This window comes from Varroa jacobsoni, unplaced genomic scaffold (genome assembly GCF_002532875.2).
Source record: "Varroa jacobsoni isolate VJ856 unplaced genomic scaffold, vjacob_1.0 scaffold_549, whole genome shotgun sequence".
In the NCBI taxonomy this organism is placed as follows: domain Eukaryota; kingdom Metazoa; phylum Arthropoda; class Arachnida; order Mesostigmata; family Varroidae; genus Varroa; species Varroa jacobsoni.
Window position 1 is genome coordinate 82,056 of NW_019213451.1, and position 16,169 is coordinate 98,224.

At 44.9% G+C, this 16,169-nt stretch overlaps 1 protein-coding gene across 1 annotated transcript in view; it reads right to left on the reverse strand.

Moving 5' to 3' along the window:
* The window catches only part of how (protein held out wings), a gene marked incomplete at its 3' end in the record, with an annotated part of 96,009 nt that extends 81,229 nt beyond the window's left edge, over positions 1-14,780 (reverse strand). Inside the window, 1 exon segment of the mRNA XM_022834800.2 lies at positions 11,792-14,780. Coding sequence (XP_022690535.1) covers positions 11,792-12,407 — 616 coding nt within the window.
* Between the last annotated feature and the right edge of the window lie 1,389 nt (positions 14,781-16,169).

The window sequence follows — 16,169 nt, forward strand, 5'->3', positions numbered from 1 at the left end:
GTTGCGATCTTTTTCATTTTGTGAAGGGGCTCTCCATCGCGCACGCCAGTCAGCGAGCGTCGCTTGTGAAGCTGCATTCTACCGAGCAGACAGGCGTTAGGAAAAACCAAAGGATGCTAAGGGTAGAGCAACAAAAAGCCAACAACATGGCGTCGGACAGCTCATGAGAAGAATTAGAGAAAGACGGTTAAGTTCTTATTTTTGAGATTTTATCTCTGTAGGGATAATAGTATTTGTGTGTGTCATAGCACCCGGTATAGTTGCGGTACTGACGAATGACGGCTGTACATAGGCTGGGGCTGAAATGAATTCGTATCTTCAAGCCACTGTAACTGTTGAGAAGATAAATACGTGCAACATAGTAAGTGTGATGCTTATGCCAGTAGTTTGCAGCGTTTGTTCGATGGTATGGTATGGTATAGGAACAGTATTTAACAATGAATAACTTAATCATATATGCGTATAAGCTACGTATCGGTGCCGGTTGAATTCGAATTGAAGGCCGGATTAAATTGGACATGTCGCTGCTTTTCAACTATTACGAAAAATAATAGTTTATATATGCACACCGTTGTCGTTCATGTAATGACTATTTACTTGATTGCTTCTCATATACAGGCTCAAAATTGAAGCTGAAGATTTCGTCACTGCGATGTAACAAGGAGAGAAGTGTGCGTGGTCATTTGGCTGGAATCAATAGATATCCACGGTTCGGTCATGTCTTTTATAATTATCATAGCCGAGAATTTCCTCTGGTATCGCGGAGGCCCAGCAAGCCTATAAATAAAGCAGAAGCTGAGGTTGTCCCTTTAGACCGCATGCCGCTTCGTCTCAACCGTCGTGCTGGTCGATCAAGCTGAAGAAGTACGCACGGCTGAAGACGGCACAGGTGTGCGTTCTATGTTCATTGGAACGATGAACCAGCCGTATCTGCAGTACTGTCTGAGATTAACCGACGTTCGTTGAACCGTAAAACAAAGGTATAGAACGGATTACAGGGATGGTCGAGGATATATATATATATATATATATATATATATATGGCAGTGAAACTAGTAAGTTAGTCGAAACAAGTTCACAGCCGCAGTAATGATTCCAGCCCCTGATGAGTAAGTGCTAATTTGAGAGCTTTACACAACAACATAGACTGTGAAGTTTAGCTATGGTTGCAATTTTGAATTTGTTTATTTTTGCACCTGGATCACATCTATTGTATCATCTATTCCGCGCCTATTATACAACCAGTGAGAAAATAGAATTTGCGATCCTGTATCATCGGTATGCGAACACAGTAGATCAGTATCGTAAACGTATTCCTTAAAATAGGTTCTACGTATTCAATAAAATTATAGTTTTTCTATTTGTCATCGTAATATACGAAAATATTAGATGAAAACGTGTTCGGGTTTTCATTGTTCATCGCATCAATATTCAGTAGGTACCGATTCGCGGCTCTTTTTTTATGATGTTTGGTTGGACAATGTCCTAAGCAGACGCTAGTAGAATTCACCAAAAACGCAGCCAACTTTCTTCCCTCTATCAATACAACCTCAATGCTCAGACGTCGCCATGGATTTCGTCTTCATACTGTTCGACTTCACGCTTTGACACTTGGCGCCGAGGTGCGGACGTGTTTCTGCCAAATGGTGCGCAGCGTATTTGAGGTGCTGTGTTGGTAGGACAAGGCCATTTAGCAGTGCGTAGTTAATTCGCTAACTGGTATCTATTGTGTACCTTCAAAGCAATCGCAAAAAAACTTAGCTTATCATAAGACAATGGAAACTATGACTTTGACTAATTAATATGCGAAATCGGCCGATACCCAAAGAACTGTCTCTAATTATTATCACAACTGAGTCTCTTTGAAGATTTTGTTTATTTACCAATCTGGGCTTGGGGTGATAGGACTGGGCGCCGTGACGTAGTAACAAAACCGCATATAGAAACCAAATGACGATAAGAGTATGCATATATAACAGTAGAACAAAAACTATCTTCGAACATAAGCCCTGATTTTGTCATCAAATCCCAATGGCTATAATTTCACTCATTGACGCATAGCTATATTTGTATGTACATTTCCTCTGTTCAGGTTGTGCATTTGCAATTCGAGCAACCCTACTCTTGTAATGACTGTGCATGCAAGATACGTTTAGTACGTAATATCAAAAAAACGCTCCACGGTTTAGATTAAACCTCTTGTGATTACGGTAATAGGTGCACTCAGACTATGGCACAGAGCCGAAGACGTGAGAATTCTAATTATTATTTGCCATTTTCAAGTACGTGCTACGCCCTACACACGAGAGATATGATCAACTTGATCAGAAGATCAGAAATGTGAGAGTACACTATGTCATGTTCCCAACGCCTTCGTATATCTACCGCATATTTGATGTTAGGGTAAGTTAACCAAAGCGGCTAGTGCCAATAGTTCGATAGGGAATCCCTAACATGAATCACGTCAACAAAACTGCTATGGCAATCAGGATGAAGAAAAAGGCGTCGTCTCCTAGGGGAACTACAACACATAATATACCTAAAATGTGGAGCGCAGACCTTCGAAAATCTCTCCATTCACATAGACTCTTAGATGCCTTCACATAGACACCCATAAGGAATTCAGAATGCCAGGATCTACACGTTTTGGCGAGTCCGAATACGTTCAAGTCATTTTTTCTGTAGGACACATGCTTTCTATGCGACGAAAGAAGGACTACTTGCAACTGGTTGTCTCATTCGTCTACCCTGATTAGCTGTTCAGCGGAGACTCTGATCTACAGTACACCGCAAACCGGCTCTGGCCATTACTACAATATCATTTAATATAATAGCATTCTACTTGTAAGCGACTACTAAATTAGAGAGCGATCTCTCACCATTATTTCGTCCTTCTTTTCTAAAAATAAATATATATGCTTATTAGTGGGTTAACTGGAAAGAGAATAGGCAGACTATTCGATCACACTACCCTATTTTACATCATGTCATAATATAACGGAACGGTGCGAGCGCCGATCGAATGAAGTATGAACTCAGACGAGCTTTCATTTTATGAGCTCTGCTCTCTACGAGTAGTGGCGTCGGCGTGCTGTCTCCGTTGCCGCCATTAATGATAGACGGCTATTGAACGCCGGCCAATGGTAACGATAGGCGCCCTCACTTGGTGGCTGCACCCGTATGTGCTGGGATATCACAGCGGAGCTGTCTTGCGAGGAGACGGTCAGCGGGTCACCACAACCGTCCGGCACTAGTCGCTCGTCATATAGCGTCTAGCTCTCGCATTTTCTCGTTTATTTGAATTCATTCTCCAACTCGAATAGTTTCAGTAATAGAAGCATTATTAGCTACTAAAGGAGATGTATGTACAGCAGCTGCATGATTCACGAAATAATTTACATAATAGTCCATACTATGTAATGATTACCAGAGTCACACGTGCAATCGAACGTTTAGATGCAATGCGCCTCACAGATCTTTTCGTAAACAAATCTTCATGTCATTATATCCAATATGTGTTTTTGACAAAACGTTTGCAAAGTGGTGCAATGAAGAAAAGCGTCGATGCATGCACAGATCGCGGTATTATCTTACGTCTGAGTAGAGCTTGAAGAAGCCATGCATACTTATTTGGTCCCCTTGTGACGTGAATCAGTTATTCGTATGAATAGACTTTCTTAAGCTACTAGCTGGGTCGTTAGAGAAGATAGCTACGGTGGATCTGAACGATGCAAGTCTGTCAGTCAGTAACTCGTACATACGTTTGAATCCGTCCGTCACGGGCTACAGTCACCAGCTACTATATCGAAGTTGGGTCGCTAATTGTGTCATCCTTTAGGTCTAAGTTGCAGTTATTGTATAGTATTAGGAACTTCCGCCTTAGAAAGCTACATCACGTCCCTTCAGCATTTCTGCTGCGATTATTGTTGTAACAGGTAGCTTGTCGCCTGACGTGACCTGTGGATAGTCTGCTGCAATGGCGTGGTCGTCCCATTCGCGTTAAGTGACAATGTTGCTATCCTTACAGCTAAAAGTACGCAATGCCAATTGAGAATACCTGGGCACGATCTGTACCGCTTACGAGACAGTTACGGCCCGCAGCTTGTGCCTACTATAGAGCTTATTCGAAGCTATAGCAGAGAACGGTCGCCTCGAAGGTCTTCACTGCTACTAGCCTTCGAAAGCCCATTGGTTTAGTGGAAGAAAAATTGAGCCTCTCATCAACTGCTAGCTAGTTATAGTATACACGATTCGCTCAGTGCTAGATGGTAAATCAGGTTTCGCCTACCCACAAAAAACATACGTTTATATAATTGTGCACGTACGTATTGCCAGTGCAATTACGATCGACCTGTACGAACATTAAACGTTAGAAAATATTAGACGCTCATCTTACTACTTTTCTTACTTCTAAAGACATTTTATTTTTTCGGCTTAATAACACTACTATGGTAACTTCTATAAAGTGCACGACCATGTGATGGCACTTCCGTTTCTTAGACGTTAATCGCTTGCATCGGCTGTGAAGTCCAAGCTAAACCGTTGTTTTTGCTGTCGTTGTTCGTCCACGTTAATACTGAGGCGTCACACTTTCTTTCGATAAGTGTAACGAGTATATGGGCAGCACTTATCATCATTTGAAGCCGCCGTCTGACTGTCCTTCTCAACTTCTCCCGCCTGTCGTACCCTGCCTACTTTCCCTATTCGTTGCGCTTCCTTCCGCTTAAATGGGCGATCCTTCTACTGATAGACGCTGACTAAGTTCCTGTCGCAGTCGAGGCATGTCTAGGCATACGTCGATCGGTGCACCAGCACTATTAGCGGGGATTGCTCCAGCTCCCACAGCAGCCACCAGCTCTAGCGCTGAGAGCCGAACCTCGAGGCAACGGAAAGACCCTGTCGGATACCGCGGTGCTGCACTGACATATTCTACCAGGCAATGGACCGGCCAACCGGCCCGTCTTTAGGCAGCAACAGCAGGAGCGCATTTTAATATCAGCTCTCTGATTCACAAGTGGACAAAAAGAAAGCCAGCCAAATGAAGTGAGTGATGTTACGATTGCTGATCGGTCGATTCGGCCGTTGGTAAGGTTTCGGCGAAAAACAGACGCTTCTTTACCGTACGGGGCTGCTGGTTCGAGCTGGTTTTTACTTTTCCATATTTTTGGAATAAATTAACTGGGCAATGCTATTGTTCTCCCCGTCACCCCACTGACGAGAATGCAAGAGCAAAGTGACGGACACATATCATGACGTGCGTGACGTCGGACTGCGCTACAATTATGCGGAGCTAAAGCAAAAACATGGCAATATTATGCCAGAACAATAAGTAAAAGTAAAAATCACAGTACATATGTGTTTTGCCGCGACTGTGTATGACCATATTTCATAGTATCTGCAGTATATGTTCTGTCGTCTTCACAAGGCTACGATTGTTCTAAGGCACTAGATTGCAACATTTACGAGTGTCGATGTGCAATAAAAGACTGACCGAGAAAGCCAGTAAAAACGTAGCGGTGCTTAGCACTCCTTAGCGTTATCTACGAACATCTTCCCTTTTTTCTTCGAACTGAGCACCAACATCGACAGCAGCGGTTTTGCCACAGTTGAAACATGCCTACTTCGTCTGCTGTTCGTTCGAGTCGCTTTTTGTCGACGGAGGGCTGGTATGCTTGGAACAGCCCATTACATTGCCGAATGGGGCAGTCAATGGTAATAATAACCATAACGACGAGATATTATTTATGCATTATTATTACATACAACTATGACAAGGAAGACAGCCGACTACAGACGTCAGCCACAGATAGACAGCCGGTTCGGGTCTGCCCGCAAAGCAACATTATTTATATACCTTTTACTGTATGTATCAACGCTGGCCGTGTCTGTCTATTTGTTCTGTCGATGACGATAAGGCCGAACCGACTCTGAAACGTAGCAGGACAAGTTAACCTGACCAACTCGAATTACACAGCTGCGATGTACGTTGGCCGGAGACCGACTGGAACCCAGAAAGGGAAATTGATCTACGAAGTTTTTACATCTATGTCAAAAACTCCGTGCAGAGCAACTTTCTGTACAGCGGCACGCCCATGTATGGCTATCAAGCTTATTATTTTTTAGACAATAATACTTTGCAGATAGCCAATTCAAAACAAGAACATTCACAGTAAATAACCATAACACATAAAACTACCACAACGCTACAGAGTAGATGTATGTTATTCTCTGCGTTCGAGAGCGGGTGGGTTAATACTTACAGCGCTTCTCCTAGGACAATGCAGGTAGTCTCAACTGGTTAGTAACTTCGAGGTCTCTAATCATTTAGACAAAGAAGGACAATAGAAAATTTTTACTTTATTGTACTATATATACACGAGGAAAACGCCCCAGTGTAGATTGATACACTTGTCATTAATAACAATTGACCGGACCGACTAGATTTACTTTTTACCGTTGGCCTCATCAGAAAAGTACGGCCGTTCACAGTTCTTTATAGGTGCGTTTTCGCGAGTTCCAAAAAAAAACCGGCTTCATGGCCGACTCACTGATCCACTCGGTCCTTGCGTCAAATAAATTATCTTTAGGTAAATCTATTACGCTAGAGATTATTCTTTGCATTCACTATATATCTTCTTGGCTTTCACAGTCATCAGTTTATTAGTGGGGGCTGTTTATTTCTCCGCAATATATATTATTACTTATATAAATCGAAACTTGAGCCAGTGCACAAATTTACATGGGCCACCCAACGATGTCAACAAAATTAAGCATTTTTGTTTTTTCTTGTTCTTTTTTAGTCTTATCATGATACAATGACATTTTGTCCTACAGACAATAGAGTCAACTTACACGGCGTTTGCTTGCTATTTTAGTGGTGTAAATCGACGCTGTCCGCGTTTTTGACGCAACCGGTCTGACGTTAAACTAGCGTCGCCTTCGTGATCATGATCCACTACAATATAACACATTCTGATGATAGCCTTATGTTGCATCTCTTGCACGCATAACGTGACGGTATCAAGGCATGATGATGCGTGTGTTTTATGTCAAAAAGTGACAAATCGACACCACCGTCAGCCACTGGGAGGCTCTCGCAAACTGAACATTGCTGGTTCTAGATATACCCATGATTTGGAGCCTGATCTGCGTTTAGTATTGAACAACAACGCGTCGTTTGTCGCGTTATATTTCATCCAACGATCAGCCGCCAAACAGACACGAAAAACTCAACCTGAGGGTTTAAGAATAGCCATTACACAACACAATTAAGGGCGAATATATGTCGAAATCCAGGCATGTTTTCTCTTTTTACGGACCTTTTTTACCACAAATCTCTGCCCGGTTATGTTCATAAACTATCGACAACAAATGATCAATCGAAGAAATGGATGTGATTAAAAAGAGAACAAAGTAGAATGGTTTTATTATAGTATTCTAAAGCGAATCTAAGTCGGCCTCTACCCATACTTACTGTTTCTCCGATCTCATCGTTCAACTCCTTCTCTTCAGTCCGCTCGTTCATCTTCCTTACAGCGCCTCCTACATGTTAGGCCTCGCTCTGTCTGATCAATTTTCTTTTAAGAATTAACTTCCTTTCCTAAGCCTTCTACCCATGCTTGGCTTCCTCTGGAACTGGACCCTGTAGACCAGCCCAGGGTGGCCTTAGTACCCACATAGGAAGTATGAATAGTTTTGACTGCTTGTATGAGAACGGCAGAAAGGCTGCTGTTCAACTGCCTAAAATTGTCACGATGACAAGACAAACTGTAGTAACTACGGCCTCTGCAGCTGCTGCTACTACCGCTCCACCGATAAGCTCTAGAACGTAATAGGCACTTCTAATGCCACCCATGCCTATGACGTCCCCCCTAATATCGTCGCAGCAAAGGGTGCCGGTAATCGTGGCGATGCTCGTGGTACTGGTGTTTCCGTACGATTACTGTCGCGACTGCAGAGACTGCTCAAGACGACGTCGATGGCACACTCCTTAAGTCCATCCGTCCGTCCGGCTGGCTGGCTGGCTGTTGTTCCAGAAGAAGAGGCGATCCCGTCAATGGCGGCGGTAGCGACGACGACATCAGCTGCAACGGTGCTACCAGCGCCACCGTCTACCACCACTATTTGGTAACAGCATATTCTCGTTAGTCGCAGCAGTAGTGATAAGATGGCTTCCACATTTTCTCTCCTGTTGTGTGTCCTGCTGGTCGTCGTCGTTTTTGTAGCCGCAGTCGCATATATGTAGTGGCTGATGCACAGCATCTCTATAGCGGTGCTATATTTCGATAGAAGGCAGCAGTGTGGGGTAGAACGTGCTGCTATGTAAGGAGCCTTTTCCATGTCTGGTGGTTCAGCTTCTAGTTGGTACAGACACGTAGTTCGATGGCGCCGACCCACGAACCAGGCAATCGGCCAGAAAGCCAACGGCTGTAGCGACGATTTCTGGAAGAACAACGAGAGTAAACCGCCGCAGCAAGAGCAACGGGGGAAAAGCTTCTTCTTCTCTAGCTTCCAGGGATGCGCGCTGTCTTGTCGACTCCCTCGTCCCCTTTTCTTTTTTCTTGGCTGCTCTCAGCCATTGGCAATATCATCTCCAGTAGCAACGGCTCAAGACGACGAGGAGATGGCCAACATCATTGAGCATCCCTAGCTTACTACAATTATTACTATATAACGTGCTAGTAGCACGGGCTACAGACGGATACGAGCATCAACTGCGGCGGCGACAGCAGCAGTAAAAGCTGCCGGCGCCTGCAGCAACGCGCCACGGTCGCTGCCAGCACGAGCTCCATCAAACGATGAGAGCTTTTGTAAAAGATTCTCCCCAGCGTGTGCATGCATGTTTGCAGTGTGATGTAATGGTCAGCCACGTGCTGCTGGTCGGCGATCGTGGATATAGTGATTGTAGCGGTTGTTGTTTTAAGCTTATTTTATTGTTGTTCTGCTATAACATTAGTTGAACGGGGAACCCGGCGGGAGGCCTGCAGACGGGTGGGGATAGTGGGACAAAAGGAAGCTAAATGAGATCTCGTATGCAAGACTATTACCTCGATTAGAGCAAACGCAAGCCACAAACGACCGAGGACAGTTATAACGTCAGCAGCAACAACAGCAAAGCAACAATTAATCGAACACAATGAAATGATGCTGGTGTTGTTGCTGCTTTATGGCAAGCCCGATTGATTACGTAGTCGCATTCGATGCAACTAAGTACCATTGCCTTACACTATCCAACATGTAAAGCGCGTAAGCATAAACTCATTCACTTTCTAAGATACGCCAAGACCAATTCAGACTAATAGCTACCGGTCTACCGTCCCTACCACGAACTGCACCGATACTACTCGCAGCATTTCACGAAAAAGGCGAAAAATTCAGCGACCATTCTTTCGACACAAGCACCATCACTTCCATCGGCTGCCTCTGACTGTTCTTAACTGACGGTGCGCTTCATTCGTCGACACCCGGAGCGACAGACAGAGAGCGTTGTTGGCACATAACAATGGTACTAAGCCAAAGTTGGCGTCCAGAACGGCAGCGATGCTGGCGGCGGCAACTAAACGAAACACGGATGGCGGGTTCCACGTACCGGCTACGCGCGCTCAACCGTTTTGGTTGTGATGCTGCGGCGGCAGCGGCAGTAGCGCCATCTAAAATATGAGCTGTTGACGTTTACTAAAGCTACAGATATCAGCTCGAGCGCTACTGTTGCCACAATAACTATGTAGGCTAAAGGCAGGACACAGCGAAAATTGAGGGGAGTGAGCATTCCAGAATGATTTTCGAGGACTCCCAAACTTTGCCTTCGGTAATGTACCATTTCTGCTTTGCGTAGAAGGGTCTCATCGTTGAAGAGCGACATGGACCGTAATAACTGGCAGTTGTAACGATATGCTATTGTCATGATTTTTTTCCTCTATCTTGCTATGTTGTTTCCGTTCCGTTACGGTCTTAGATCAACAATATATTAGGAACTGGCAAATGAAATGATCACATTAAATACTAGACATAGATAGTCTGAGCAAGCCGTCAAAATTGTTCTTTATTTCTATTTACTTAGCGCCTTTGGCTGTTTGTATTGTGTGCACAATTCCTCACAGTCACTACTTGCATATCGCTTTGAGAGCTTGCCTCCACTAGAAAATCTAGCCGGGCTCAATCTTACTGGAATTATCTGGGATTTCTCTCATAGACTTATGAAACGGAATGGCTACCATACGCCACGATAACTTTTGCCGACGCTGAAATCTAAACCCGCGATGGCCGCGAGTTTATAGCTACCATAGTAACGTCCTCAAAAATATACCAGAAGCAATTACCTTATGGTACCAGTTTGGCCGCTGTCATTATCTAACTAACATACGCGTTATCTACGGATACAGAAGGATGTTTGTAGCAAAGCATCGAGATTGCAAGCTTTAAAATTATATTAATGCTTAAGACCTGTGGATAGAACTCGGTTGTAAAAGCTAGACCAATTTTCTCTTGCATCTTCCTAAGCACGCCGTTACTATACCCAGTGGCCACTCATATTCTATAATAGAAAATAGCCGATAATTCATTGATCGAATATTATGTTCGTCTTTTTTTTTCGATAGTAATGATCAGTTGGCGTATAGAGCTAGAAATATAGATCGTTTGGGCTATAATATTTGGTGCTTTCTCGTTTCAGTCGCGGATACCATTAAAGGACTTGAAATATAGAATGGACGATTAATCACATGTTTACTGGCAGCACAAGATCAAAAAGTACTGTTTTTAAACAGTAACCATTATAGTCATAGCTATCTACATAGTGGCACAATGACATTCGCTGTAACTTTATTTATAGCAAATCGCCATTTGATTGCCAACAATCGATTGATCGATTTGACAACAGTCCCTTGACTTACTGTCGATTTGGTTGTCCAGTAACGTTAGCTTACCATTAATTGACCACAAGACGTTTACGTGGAATGTTTCTGTCTATCTATTTTTATCTATATTGACATATACGTTCGAAAATAAACATGAAAATTCTCCCAACAGCGCGAAAAGGCTATTGCTTAAAAAGGGCAGCATCCCACATGCGCGCGACGCTGTATGTCTGTCCTGTGCGAGCAGATTTCGGGATCATTTTATATCATATAAATAGAGATGCATATATCGACGCCTGTACGTACGTAGCAATCAAGTATGCGCAGTACCTTACACGCTAAGACACCCGTCGCATACCTAAAAAAACATCTGATCGTTTGTATGATTGTTTATGTTTACGTTTTGTGCTGACTTGCGATCATTCGATCAATTCGGTACACAGTCGTAAAGGGAACTTAATAAAAATAAATCAATTCAATCAATTTAACCCGTTACTGTAGCCCGACTAAAAATGAAGCTGTCCATGTAACTGATTCCTAACTATCCTACCGAATTCAGGTGTTAGTATAGCTACTTCTGACACTCACAGACTACCAGGTCAGAAGGATTTTATTGTTCTAGCGACATAGGCAAACAAGCTAGCTTGCGTGATGGCTCTCCCTTTTTTAAGGTTCGAAACAAGGCGTGGATACGTTTCGTCTCGTGCCGGCAGGCAACTGCCTCAAGCACCAAATACAAAAGTCGGAATATTCAGGTTAGATGGCTGTTTAAGGCTGCATTTAATAGATTCGCTTTTCGTTCCAATGATGAAGGCATTCCTTCCGTTATGAATGCCGTCTATTAAGCTTTTATTCTTTGGTCAAAAGTTGTCCACTTACTAAAATGAGCTATTGTAATATGAGTAATACCTTTCGACTTCGTTTACCCCACTCACCTTCATCGAGAATCCGTTCGACGTGAAGAAACACATTGGGAAATGCTGCGAGTTGTTTTCTGTCCTTTATCAGCTGCGCGAGATAATCGGCTATACTGGCTGTGTTGGCTGGATGGGGTACCCCACCTGTCGTCGCAGCGATGCCCACATGTACGTTTGTATGGTTATTCAGACTCTGCTGCATCGCGTGCTGCGTCTGTTGCAGGGTCTGTGAGCCGTGCATGATGCCTATCAGACTGCTCAGACTGCTTAGGCTGTTGATATTGCCTCCAAGGAGGCTCGCAACTCCAACGCCAGCAGTAGCCACTGGCTGCGCCTGTCTGTTGTTGTCCCTCGTTTTGACGGCGGATGATCGGTTCCGACTTTTGTTGTTGTTATTGTTCTGGTTGCCGCTGTGGCTACCGATATGATGTTGTTTGTTGCTGTTATTATTGTTGTTGTGGATTGTGTGATTATGCTGTTGGAGCTGTTGTTGTTGATGATGGCCGTTTCGTCCAACAATGGTGTTCTGGACGCCAGATGATGCCCCACTGATATAGTATAAATAGGGTTTGTTCTGAGCCACGTAGAACAGGTTATTGTTGTTGTCGGCGAGCAAAAGTGAGCTCTCGCCCATCACCGGAGTAAACTAACTCCGACGCGATCCGCCACCGGCGGTGTTGTTCGTTAGGGTTGATCGTGTCGATGACAGTCCACTCTGTCTTTCGTCTATGGCCTTGGCTTTTCACACGCGGGCCTCTAAGCCCGAAGTCTATCGAAGCTGCAGCGAAGTGAACGCAACAAAGAGCAAACTAGTCCTGTTGGCCTCCAAATAAAGAGACGGAACAGAGAAAAGGCTGCAGTAATCGCCTCGCTCTATTAAGCAGACACACAACGACTCCAAAAGAACGCACTCAGTGCACCGTCGATCGCACAGCTAAACACATGAAACCTTGGGGGTAGCTGCAGCAAAACCTATAGAAATGACAGTATCCTGTAGTAACAGCAGCAGCGATACGCCTGCCGCAAAACAGTGGCCGCACAGACACAGATACGCAAACGAGGAGAAAGGAGATGGAATGAACACGATCAGTGTTGCCGGCCGCGCACCTTCTATCCAATACGTTCCTCTTCTTTGTCGGTTTTACTGTTGTAGCATCGATAACGAAGTTAGCCGAGTATGGATATCACGCAGCTGACTTGCCGACACAGCTGATCGACTACCGTTATTGGGTTCAGGAAAAAATGAGTTTTCCTTATTTTCGCTCAGTTTCATGCAGGGTTTAGTAATGAATAGCACTAGAAGTAAGCGCGATCTCGCTAAACACTCTGAAGCACATACGTGAGGATACAATGACGGTAAATCCGTTTACTAACTAGAAAATCCACGAGTTGTTGGGAAAAACAACTAAAAAAAACACTACCATTACCACACACGAGAAAAAAAAAAAGAAGAACAGTTGAGCACACAATCCCTTCGTCTATACAATCTGGGAAAAGGCGGGGGTGATTTAGTTCGGATTCCCCTTTTTATCACTTCACTGTGTCCAGCTTAACTTGGCTATTGGCGAAGCTGTCGTGAAAAGCCTGATATTGTGCATGGCGGCTATCAGTTTGCCGTTTGTTGGACGTTTAATGTTGCGGTCCTTCAGGGGCTTGCATGTGCCTCGCCGCATGAACGAACCTCATTACCACGATATGCTTTCGCTAAGTTCCTGCGCTTCGGATATATATTAGTGTAGCGCTGTAGAAGCACTCCGTAGATCTTTTTCGCTTGGATACTAATCGCTTGTTTAGCGCAGCAATGCCCGTTGAGTTATCGCAAGCGCCTCGCAACACGCTCCCTGACGATTGACTCGTACACGTTTTTGAGTTACCGCTGCCGTTTCGTTCGAAAAATACCAGCTCTGTAATTAGCTAGCTAGTTAGCTACCTTTGCCGACGCTGTGGCAGACGCAGTCATAATCACCGATCGGCCGACGCTTCGAAGAGTATGATCACTGTTAGCAACAGCTATAGCACTGTCACAGGGATGTATCGTTTCGATGGCGATGCCACAGCAGCTCGACGCTGCCGCAGTTGTCGCTTTGATTTCTTCATGTAACAGCAGCAGCAGCAGCAGCAGCACCGGCAGTCGGTTTAAGCAGCAGCTCTCAATAGAAACAATGAAACGTTACTATATCAGAACAATTTAACGACGTAACGGATACGGTGAGTAGGTACAGGGGCACGAAAAACGGGTTCGACTCGACGCGCTGGCACTCAATTGCCGCCCGGCTCTGACTAGCCACCGTTCTGGCAGCACCGCTACTAATAGTAATGCTGGTGGAACTGGTAAGAGCGGCGAAGATGGTGATGGTGGCGCTTCTGGTGCTGCTGATGCTGGTCTTTTTGCCACGGCACCGGCGGGTCTGCGAGTCGGCACGCTGAGCTGAGCTATGCTGAATTTCCGAGCTGTCCGTCTGCCGCCGCCAGCGTCGCTGTCGCTGCCGCCGCTGCTACGGCTGCTGCGTGGCTGTCGTTGCCGCAGCGCTCGCCCACTCCCTCAGCCAAATAGGACCTGGGACGCCGCGCCGACCCTCGCCGCTCACAGACAATGCTCGCAACAAGAACGCCACGGTGCGACGACACACTGTGCCGGGCGTACCACAACGACAACGACTACTAGCAGTGATGAACCACACGCAACATACACGGCGATGTGGTGAGTTGGACTGAATTACTATGGAAACAACAGCAGCAACGGTATAGACAAGGTTACGTACAGACGCCGTAAAGTCGAATGGTGGCAGTCCTACTACGCCAGCGACTCGATCAGAACTGCGTGAACCGCACTGCCTTGATGCCCTACATCCCGGAGGAAATAACCGTCAGAATGAATTGGAGATCGAAACCATAGTACTTCTACCAACACTAATATATTGTCAGGTTACTAACGCAACCAACCCGGCGGCTGTAGTTTGGCCGGTGCCGGCTTCCCTTGAGGTGGCCTATTCTCTTTTACAGGCATATATATATATATATATATATATATATATATTTCTTCCTCTATGTCGGAATCGCTCTCTGTCTCTCCTTTTGTCAGATGAGCCTATGCTGTTGTAAGCGTTGTCTTGCCTTGTGTTTTTTTCCTGTTCGGAATCTTTTTCTCGGTCTTCGAGTACCGGTGCTATCAACGGTACAATTCTCCGTGCGGCCAGTACTTGTTGGCTGGCTTCCTGATACGTGATTTTCAATGAACGCTCTCAGATCCTGGTACACTTTTCCCTTAGGGCAGCAGCAGCTGTCTGGGGAAGCAAAGCTACTACACGGGGTTTAGCACACTCTGGGTCGGGGACTGGCCTGAGACACAGACAGCCCGACGTAGGATGTTTGATAAGATGCAGTAAACCGAAAGGACTACTACTTATCTTTCGTCTTCTGGGTAAGCCGTTTGCTTTCAGTGGAGCTTCCACATAACCATTCTAGCTCTTTGACTCTGTTTCTAAACGTGTTCAGTAGAAAATAAGCTGCATTTCGTTTTCCTTTAAAAGAAACCCGCTGGTTTCCTCCTTTCCCAGCCAAACAACAGGAAAGATCCGTACACGGTGTTTTCTCGATTGCTTCCAGTACAAAAGCCCGTTAGATCTAAAAAGAAAGAAATAGAGAAATAAAGAAAGAGAGAGGTACCGAGAGAGCTAAATGTAGAAGCTCACTCCATTGAGCTCTGTGTGTACGGCTTACGGAACTGCTTATAAAATCGTAAATTCTTCCTACTTTATTGTGGCAAAACCAGATTTTCTGTCATGATACGCTTTCAGGCAAATTTAATTAATAAAAACGTCAGACTCTTTCTGTGATACACATGTGCTTAATTACACTGATGCTTTACTGTAATCTGGCATTTTTTTTACCATGCTTCTTCGTTTTTGTCAGAGGCAAGTATTGTTTGTACTGTTGGTCTACCCGATGAGGTTATCTTCTGAGTTGTCGTCGTTGATGACAATGCCTTACTTATCCATATGCTCGTCTTACTATCAGTGCAGCTCGGTCTTCTTGTAGCAGTTTAACTTACGATAATGCCACACAAAGGCTTCATGCGCGCCGAAAAGTACTTCGACTTAAATACGACTTGAAGAGCGGGTAAACAGGCAGGGCGAAACAGCTGACCTGTAAATAGGCCGATCGCTTTATGGTTCGCTTCACCGGCTTGTGATATGACGCTAGGCCGACAGGATTGGTTGTGGCATGGACAGGTGTGCTGCTGTTGTTGTTCCTGCTGCGGCTGGCCCTGCTGCTGTGACTGCCCGTGGCCCTTGTTCGTGCTTCTGGTCGCCAAATGCTGTTATTGTTGCATTGACGGTCTACGCACACACACGTACGCACTTTTTACAGAGCAAATTACTAGATTTTCGATGAC